The sequence below is a fragment of the Pantherophis guttatus genome, chromosome 4 (genome assembly GCF_059756535.1).
Source record: "Pantherophis guttatus breed Tessera chromosome 4, ASM5975653v1, whole genome shotgun sequence".
Lineage (NCBI taxonomy): Eukaryota > Metazoa > Chordata > Lepidosauria > Squamata > Colubridae > Pantherophis > Pantherophis guttatus.
The window spans coordinates 20632962-20643238 of record NC_142066.1 but is presented as its reverse complement, the minus strand read 5'-3'; the positions used below and the strand labels follow the sequence as shown (position 1 = coordinate 20643238).

The window sequence follows — 10277 nt, the reverse complement described above, 5'->3', positions numbered from 1 at the left end:
CTCCACATTTTTTCTGTTAAATCTGCCTTTTCCTCCACTTTCTGTATTCTTTCTTCATTCTTTCCCACCATCGCCTTCACTTCTTTAAGTTTTCCTTCTACCTTCTCCATTCTTTCTTTGAAGTCTTCATGAAAAACCTGTATCATATTTTTTAGTTCCAATTGCATGGCCATGGTATGCAATGTCCTCTGCACTGCAGGGCTTGAAGCTGGTGTTGTGGAAGGTAACTGTGTTGTTGTCTTCTTCATCTTGTCTTGTCTATTATAATCCACTGAATTTATAATGCAAATAAATTTAAATTTGTAATCGAAATACCTAACTCACCCCATTGAATGCATTGGTTAAAAATAAAGATAAAAAAACTCCATCACACTCAGAAACACATAGCAAAAGGTAAATATATATATAGAAAAAGAAAAAGAAAAAGAAGAAAGAAGAAAAAAAAATGAAGAAGTAAAAAAGCAAAAATTTCTGACTCTTCAGGTTCTTCTTACCTTAATCCGTTTTTTTATTTATCATCAAAATTCAAACACTCCAAAAAACCAACCAGCCAAAAAGAAAGAGAGAGAGAGAAAGAGAGAGAGGGGGGGAGGGAGGGAGGGAGAGGGAGTGGGAGAGAGAGAGAGAGAGAGAGACATGGAAAGGAAAAAAGATACAATCCAGTCAATGAAAATAGTTCAAGAAAAAAAAAGAAAAAAGAGAAATCACTGTATATGGTCAAATCCTAAGACAAAAAAAGAGGAGTATAAATGGAAAATAAAATAAAATAAAATAAAATAAAATAAAAAATTAAATTAAATTAAATTAAATTAAATTAAATTAAATTAAATTAAATTAAATTATTAAATTAAATAATAAAATAAAATAATAAAATAAAATAAAATAAAATAAAATAATAAAATAATAAAATAAAATAAAATAAAATAAAAAGAAGCAAAAGAGCAGTCACAAGAAAAAGAAAAAAGAAAGAGATTTCCAAACAGGGCTGTTTATATTGCCTCAGTTGTCTTGTTTTTGTTTCTGTTTCAAAGTTTGCACAAGGCACACTATTTCAACTTCTATTAAGGCTATCTATCTCAATATGCAGTTCTTGCCAGACACAGCTGTTTCTTATCAGTCCAAGCCTACAATCTCAAGCCAGTCCTCTCAATCAGTTTAATAAAGTCTTTTTATTTGTGTCTCTAGATGACGCTGCAAACCACTTTCACTCAGAAGAAAAGTGGAAAAAAAGAAAAAAATAGGAAAAGTTTTATAACTAGTTCTTTCAATAATTTCCACTCAGTCTCATTAATTTTGCTTAAATCCACAAATCCATAATTTACAAGTATTCAATCAGGCTTCCTGTTCTTACTTTCTTGCTCCCAAAATAATTTTGTTACTTCATTCAATTCATTTCTTCTGCTTGGGTCAATCCACTTTCTTCACTGCTAAACAGCTGAGGGTAGAGAGCTGACACATGCCCTGCTCTCCCCTCTTCTCTTTGCCCCCTTCACTTTCCTTCAAGTTATTTCCCAGGGTTTATACAAAGAAAACTTCTAATCAAAGCGTCAAAGAAACTTCAAAGAAAACAAAAAGAGAAGTCGGCTTTCTCACCCAGATGAATCCACATCCATTGTCTCTCTGATCCCACTGTAACTGTCCCGGCTTTATTGCAGCTCATTCAATGGCCTCTTTCTAGATCATCTGGTTGAAGTGCTGCTTCTGACTAACCAGGGAATTATGATTTCCTTGCATTAGCAGTCTGTGCCCTTCTTGCTCACCGTCCCTCTGAGACAGTTTTCAGTCAATAAAGACCCCAAACAACTTCGATATCAACATTTTCTCAGAAGCATCTGAGAAAAGAGTTGTACTGCTGGGCGCTAGCCATGCCTCTTCTCCAATGTCATCAGATTTAATAGACAATATGCAAGAAATAAATATTGACTCAAATCTTTGGGCAGATCACAATCCACTTATAATAACATGGAAAAAACAAAAGAAAAAATATAGATGGACTTTGAATCAAACAATTCTAAATGAAAAAAGAATTTCAACAATTTATGGAAAAAGAATTGGAGTTTTTCTTCAAAATAAACAAAAGGAAGATACTTCACTTCAGAATGTATAGGATACAATCAAAGAATATATTTGAGGCCTGGCAATAACATATTTGGGGAAAAAAGAATAAAAAGAAAAGAGAAACACAGAAGAAATTGGAAGAGGAATATAAGAGACTGGAGAAAGAATTACAAAAAATCCACAAAATGATAAAGCTAAAAACCAAATGGAATTGAAAAAAACATGAAATAAATTTAAACAAGAAGTTTTGGCGTGTATATTAAGGTCAGCCAAATAGAATTTCTTTGAAAATGCAAATAAGCCAGCTAGATAGTTGGCATATAAAATGAAAAAAGAAAAAGAGAAGAAATTAATTAATCAATTACAAGGTGAAGAAGGAAGTATATGTTATAAAAATGAAGAAAAGAAAAAAATAATTCAAAATTATTATGAGAGACTATATAATCAAGAGATGATTCCTGATTAATTTTGGAAGATCATGGTTTACAATTCGGATGGCATGCCTTTTTATGGTATGGCAGAAGCAAGATACATACTGATTTCCAAAGACACTATGTAAGAAACACATTGTTATTAGCGTGGGAGAACTTTAGAGATAAATATTATTTGAAAATATCAGTATGGTTATCAACAATGGAAGCATTAATCCATCCAAATATTATTAATATTATAAATATTCTTAGATATAAGGATATTTTAAGAGATAAGGGGGAATTGAAAGGGAACCAAGGAATAGAAAAACAAGGGATTGAGATGGACTTGTATACTCATATGCAAATTCAAACAAGGTATGAAAAAGATGCTAAACTATATGGTTTCTATTTAGAAATGACAGAATTGGATGAAATTCTCACAGGAACAGATGAACACATAATTAGAAAGATATATAATCATTTACTTAGTATGGAATTAGAAGAAGAACAGGTAAAAGAAACAGTGATAGCCTAGAAAAATTTTTTGGATACTCAATTGAATTAGATAAATGGCAGCAGCTATGGGAAAAGAATTATAAATTAACAATGTCCACAGCATATAAGGAGAATCAATATAAAATGTTTTACAGATGGCACATGCCACCTAAAAAATTGGCAAAAATGTTTAAAGATAAATCAGCTAAATGTTGGAAATGCCATTAGTACCAGGATCATATTATCATATGTTGTGGACGTTTCCAGAAGCGAGAAATTATTGGATTAAAATTAAAACATGGTTAGAAGAAATGATACAACAACATATAGTTTTAAAACTTGAACTGTTCCTAATGGGTATCATACCAGAGAAATTTAGTAAAGAAAATATATATTTGATCATACATGTTATAACTGCAGTGAGGATAGTCTTTGCGCAAAAATGGAAAGCAGAGATAATCCCTACAGAGCGAGAAGTAATTAAGAAAATATTGGATTGTGCAGAAATGAGTAGATTGACATTGACAATTAAAGAAAGAGATGAATCAGAATATTTTAAGATATCGTAAAACCAATTTTACCATTGGTTAGAGAAGATATCTACTGTATATAGATATCGATATCGATATATAGGTTAGATAATATGTATTAAATGGTGGAGAAATGTTACAATAAATGAAATGATAATATCAAGATATGATAAAGATTGGAGGAGTAAGAAGAAAGAACCTCTTGAGGTATAATGTAAAATGGGAGAATGCCAAAGTTGGTTTGAAACTCAACATTAGAAAACTAAGATCATGGAATTCAGTCCCATCACTTTCTGGCAAATAGAAGGATAAGAAATAGAAGCAGTGACAGAATTATTTTCTTGGGCTCCAAAATCACTGCAGATTGTGGCTGCAGCCATGAGATTAAGAGACGCTTGCTCCTTGGGATAAAAGCTATGGCAAATCTACGCTGCATATTAAAAAGCAGAGACATCACCTTACTGACAAAAGTCTGTATAGTGAAAGGAATAGTTTTCCCAATAGTAATGTATCGATGTGAGTGTTAGACCATAAGTCTGAAAGATTGATGCTTTTGAATTGTGGAGCTGGAAAAGACTACTGAGAGCCCCTAGGACTACAAGGAGAATAAATCAGTCAATCCTAAAGGAAATCAAACCTGAGTGTCCTTTGGAGGACAGATACTGAACTAAGGCTCAAATACTTTGGCCACCTAATGAGAAGAAAGGACTCATTGGAAAAGTCCCTGATATGAGAAAGATTGAAGGCAAAAGGAGAAGAAGACAGCAGAGAATGAGATAGTTAAATAGTGTCATCAATGGAACGCAATGAATATTAATTTGGGCAAATTCTGGAAGACAGTGGAGGACGGGAGGACAGGGATGTGATGATTCATGAGGTCACAAAGACTCAGATCCAACTTACTGATTCAACAACAACAAGAGAATATATAGGGCTATAAGAGTTGAATACTCTTCTTACATATGAAGGCTTTTATGCTTGTTGTAGCCATGCTAAAATTTGATTTAAATTATTACAGTTAAAATCCACCAGACTAGAGGCAAGGTACTAACAAGATAAAACAAAATCTAACTAAAAAGATCTATATGTCTTATATAGATACTGTCTTATATATTTGAATATATTCTCTGATATTCAAATCAGAGCGAAATATGATCATAAGGCATACTAAATTATGGTAACCTAGACGGGATTCAAGATCACATCACTTAGAGGAGTGATATGCATTCAATCATGGCTCATATACAGAACTGGGCTACAATGTCTGATATCCCCATTCCTGGTCAGTTAGCAAGAGACAAAGACTTTCAGGCTCCTTATCCTCCAGCTAATGTTTTAGGAATGTAGAAATAATTACATTTCTGACAATCATATGAATAGCCTTCAATGAGGGAGAGCCAGTATCAAGGCAACAGTCAAATAAGAAGAGCTTGAACCTTAACCAAGGAATATGAATTGAGAAAACATTTCAGAGAATCCATTCTATATCAAACAAAAAGAATGTAATGGAGGGCTGAGCGCATTGCAAGATTCAGTTCTACAGCTCTTGCAATAAAATTACCCCTGACCTACATGATGTTGATTTCTCAGTCTGGTCTATCTTTTGGGGCTGAAAATGTTTTGCACTAAGCAAGGGCTATTTCTGATGGTTTAAATATCCATTTTTAAATCTATGATTCCTTCATCGCTTGTGAGTAGATATGGCTACAAAAAGGAGGCTCAAAATAAAATTCTACCTTGGTCCTCTTTTATTAAGCCACCTAGTTAAAAACACTAGAACACTTTTCCTTAAAGCATATAATGTTGTTCTCATTCTTTTCCATTCATTTGCTCTAAAACTATGTATGTTTCTCTGTTAATTTCTGTTTATAGAAATACGGATGACTTTCTAATGGTCTGTGAAGAGGTTGTACTTTCAACAATCAAAGTACAGCCTGTGATTAAAAGCAATTATTCCAAAGAAAGCATCTAGAAGAAAAAGTAACTACTGCACAACAGGTGAATGGCATAAATCACCTCATTTTATTTATGAATAGACGGAGTTAGGGAATGCAGTAAGGAGGTGATTTTCCAAAAGGAAGAGATGTATTTCAGCCAAGTAAAAGGCAACTTGGTTTGAAAATTATGTGTAGGAAAAGGAATATGAAAACTTCCCTTCCTGAATAGTTCACAGATTATGTAGTGGATACATATGTTAAAGTGTTTAGTCTGGCAAGATTTTGTCTATACGTATGAAACAAGAAAGTATCCATATGCCATTCTAAATTTTAGGCTTCATTTTTTTTTAAATACTTTATTGCAGTCATAGACCAAAAAAGCCAAAACATCCAAGGCACGTAGCTGGCACACGACCAGACTGAAGTGCAAAACGACAACAAGATCAGTGGTAGAAAAACCACTCCATCAAGCTCATAGTTCATGTGTTATAAATTTTTTTAGCTCCAATCTATATGGACTATGGTCGATTAAAATTATACATAGGTAGAAAATATTATATTGCAATTTGCATAAAATCCATACATCAGCACTTTATACAACCACCAGCTAGCTAAACCGCTGACGATCAGTGAGGGTGACCTCAGTCAATGTGTCCAGCCCGTCCCTTCCCCAGACTCTTACATACCATACTGCAGCAAAATTTTTGCTACCTTTAATGTAATCTTAGAATCAGTATCTTGGAGTAAGAAGCGAAGGCTAAGATTTTCAGATCTTCCAGGAAATCTTTGGCAAATGGGAGAAATAAGTTCTGACCTTACCTCCCAATAATGGGGCATATAAATATGATGTGAGCCAACGATTTCGGAGATCGGCCATCACATGAACAGTGAGTGGATTTCACACACTCCGAGCACCTGCTTTCTAGGACATTTGAGGGGATCACATTAAAACGTGCCTTTAGAAAGGCCAACCTGTATTTGACAAAGGATAGCGCAGAGAGATATTTAGGGGGGTGCGTTCGGGGAGTAATACCGAGAGAAAACGGAGAGCATACTCCCGCACCAAATGCCAGATTCTGTTGTCTTTCAAAATCATCCAATCGCTGGAATATCAGTGATTTGGCTGCATCTGGGCCAAGCATAAGGGCTTCAATAGGGGGAATACCTATCTTCATAAGTTTAGTGTGAATATTGCTGGCCCAAGGACTTTGGAAATTGTCCCGCCATAAGCACTGGCCTATCGAGCTTCCATTGATAGATTTTCCTGCTTCTTGAGAAAATCATAATCTTAGACTTAGAATAGTTGATAAGCAGTTGGTTGGCACAACAATAATTGGAAAGGATTTTAAGGGCTCTAAGCAGACCCACCCGAGAGAATAAAAGAATCGCAGCATCGTCCGCATAGAGCAGGAGCAGGCACCTGTAGTCAATTTTGTAGAATACCACTTACAATTTTAACATAAGCATAAAAAGTTTTCAGTTGGTTAATCTGTTACTATATATCTCATATTTAAACCTAGTGTCAATCCCTCAAAAATTATTGTTCACTAAAGTTTTATGGACACATCTTGCAATTGCAGATATGGTGGTTTCTGCACCGCAAACTTACCTGCCACCACACTTGATTGTGAAACTGTTTCCTCCCTCCTTTCACAATTGCTTTATCTCTGGATTTGTATATATGCAGAGATTGCAAAGCATGTGCCACAGCATAGACTGCATTGTAAATATTGTAACTCTGACCACTCATTAGTGTCTCAAACACAGATGTGGGAAGAGTCTCAAGCCTCTCTTGTCCAGTACATTTCTTCTCAGAGGTCTCAGCAAAGAAACAATCGAATGCCTGTTCCCAAAAATCTTTTCGAAAATGATCATGCTGGTTGTTGTTGTTTGGATTCAAGTTTTGAATAAATTCTTGGAAATCTTGGACCTCCTTTGTGTGAACTGCAAAGGATAAAGCCCCATGTAGGAAATGGATATCCCAAGATTTATGAACGGTAACTGAAGTGTAATCTGTCTGAGCTGTTATAAACCAGATTTTAGTCTTCTTTGTTATGTCCTCCACTTCTGAAAACTGGAGGAAAGTTCTCAGGACTGATATGGACTGAGTTTCACCATATAAGATTATCACATTGGCTGTGCTGTTCATGATAACATGGTATATATGTAGTCCTTCATCCATGGTATCAGTAAAATCACTGTTAAGTGCTTCCTTTGGGAATTCTGCTATGAACTGAGTACAGATGCCATGCTTGGAAAATGTGGGGAGCACTTCTTGGAGGAATTTCTCTCCTTTTTCATCCTTTACTATAAGAATTCCAATCCAGATCCATCTAAAATACAACAATAACTGCAGAAGGCCCTTATGTTGGTGGGATTCATTTGGAAACATTTGCTGGAAGAAAACTGCTTGAGTATCTTTATCCATGACTGGAGCAGAGCCATATATCAACTACAGAAAAATAAACATATGGAATTGCAAAGGTCTATGTGAGCCTCTGAAAATGTGTACATTCATTTGAGACTTTGAGTACCTTTATATACTGAAACATTATACAGCTATTTGTGTTTATTAGGAAATATCAACCAAGATGTCACTCTTGAAGTATGAGTAAATAATTTTTTGTGGAAGTAGTGTCATTGTGAATATTTCAGATTTGAACCTTAGTTCAGTATCTGGAATTTGCTATGTCAAATAGTCTCACCATCTGTTCAGCTTTATAAAGCAAAAATAATATCTACTTATCCAAAAGATCTCTCGTTTTTTCAGAGAGAAGCATATATATGTCTTTGAAGCTATGGCAGAATGTATTTCTACAGCAAATCTTACCTGAGGAACTTTGTAGTTGCACAATATAGTTGCCATGTGAAGAGAGATATCAGGTGCCCCAATGACTGCAGCCAAAGTATTTGTGATCCCACACTTGTAGTTAGGAATGAATTTGCCCTGAGTGAAAGGCAGAAGCATTGAGGCAAAGTAAGTCCAGCTTGGACTAAAATTGCTGTTAAAAATGTGGAAGCCCAGCGTGATGTTGGGTAGGATCTGAGGATTTTCATTAATCTGTTTTATAGTAAATGCTAAAGCCAGGATATGCTGGTAATTCTGAAAAACTATTCTGTAAAACATTTTTTTAAAAAAACATTAAGAAAAGCCTGTATCACATTATGTGCCTTGCAATCCTTCAGTACAGCATATTTTGTGGATTGTGCTTAATACTTCTTATTTCTATGTTCTAGTATGTCAGAATGGCCCACTACCAAACGATAGTGTTTAAGAATCACTTATATGCAGAAGAAAATTGCTACATTTTGGTTCCAGAAATATCAATGAAAAAACTTATCATGGGAATTATGTGTTTTCATTTCCTTAATAGTAGTAACAGCTTCATAAATATAGCCATTCATATCTGTATATTAGTAGATATTTAGATGTGATTTGTTATAAATGGAAATTTGATCTCTATTTCAACTATTTCAACTTTACCTGGAAGCTGAAGTAAAATATAACCTTACATAAAATAAACCTAGATATTCTAGTTTAAATGTTCCTTTCTGGAGTTTTTGCCATTAGAGGAAAATATTTCAAGCATCATGTGATTTACCAGCAAAGTTCAGAGTTTGACAATAAATTAATGATGTACTTACATAACTCCATCCTGAAATGCCTGAGAAGGATCTTGAATGAAATCAATGGTATTAAAAGATGCAAAGAATGCAGAAACAATACCTGCAATATTAATGTCTCCAGGCTGATGATAGGTGTGCCTAAAATGAAGAGGCTCCTGAAAGTCACATTGAAGGCTAGGATTCTTGCACACCATTTCAGGCAATGCTATCAACAGCAACTTCACCAATACTAACATCTTCCATGAGTGTCTTCTTTCTGTGTACAAATGCCTCTGTCTTCAAAAAAATCTTTGAAGTAGATCAGACTGATCTGCCTTCTAGAGATGTTTTTCAGAGAAAACTAGAGAGTACAACATACTAACATATCAACCCACAGAGCTTTGGGGCTCCCAGCCATGGGTTGGAATAGGATGTGGACAATAAATACCATTATTAAGTGTTAGTTGCTCCTATTTTCATGGAGTCCCATAGGATTTGGAAGAGAAAACTGACTAATTTCATAATGATAGTAAGACGGTCACATATGTGAACAACTTCAAAACATGTGAGGACTTGTAGAGGCAGGAACGCATGAGCCACAAGACAAAAAATAAAATAATTAGATCCATAAAGCGAAATAAAGATGTAAATATATGTATGTGTAAGCGCATTACTGTAATTCTATTCTATTCTATTCTATTCTATTCTATTCTATTCTATTCTATTCTATTCTATTCTATTCTATTCTATTCTACTCTGTTCTATTCTATTCTAATCTATTCTATTCCTCTAAAAATATTAAGGCTGCCTGTTTCTCAATATGATATTGTAAGTATTCAATAATATTTAAGAAAGTCCTCACATTATCTCTTACCCGTATTTTTGACAGAAAGCCTGCTTGGTCTTCATGTATATATGCCTGTAAAATCTTCTTTAGTTTTTCTGCCATAATGGCAGCAAAGAGGAAATGAAGTATATATTTCCCATGATAAGTTTTTTCATTGATATTTCTGGAACGAAAATATAGCTATTTCCTTCTGCATATAAGTACTGCATATTAAATACTGTGGGTGGTAGTGGACCATTGTCATATACTAGAACATAGAAATAAGAATTATTAAACTCATTCCACAAAATATGCTGGACTGAAGGATTGCAAGGCACATAATGTGAAACGGACTTTTCTTAATGTATTTTTAAAAATTGTTTTACAGAATATTTTTTCAGAATTATCAGCA

General features: G+C 34.3%; 1 protein-coding gene across 1 annotated transcript; it reads right to left on the bottom strand.

Annotated features, from left to right (window-relative positions):
• Positions 1-126: 126 nt before the first annotated feature.
• Positions 127-9296, bottom strand: LOC148113869 (vomeronasal type-2 receptor 26-like). Its single transcript, XM_087893493.1, has 4 exons — positions 9079-9296; positions 8264-8549; positions 7043-7885; positions 127-258 (listed from the first exon to the last, which is right to left on the bottom strand). The coding sequence occupies exons 1-4, from the start codon at positions 9294-9296 to the stop codon at positions 127-129; spliced, it is 1479 nt and encodes a 492-aa protein (XP_087749619.1).
• Between the last annotated feature and the right edge of the window lie 981 nt (positions 9297-10277).

Bases quoted from the DNA above. Each gene is read 5' to 3' on its own strand.
- LOC148113869 (XM_087893493.1), bottom strand. From the start codon at position 9,296: ATGTTAGTATTGGTGAAGTTGCTGTTGATAGCATTGCCTGAAATGGTG. The intron at 8,550-9,078 runs GTAAGTACATCA...AATGTTTTACAG, and splicing joins GCATTTCAGGATGGAGTTAT to AATAGTTTTTCAGAATTACC. The intron at 259-7,042 runs GTAAGTTTGCGG...GGATTATAATAG, and splicing joins ACAATCAAGTGTGGTGGCAG to ACAAGACAAGATGAAGAAGA.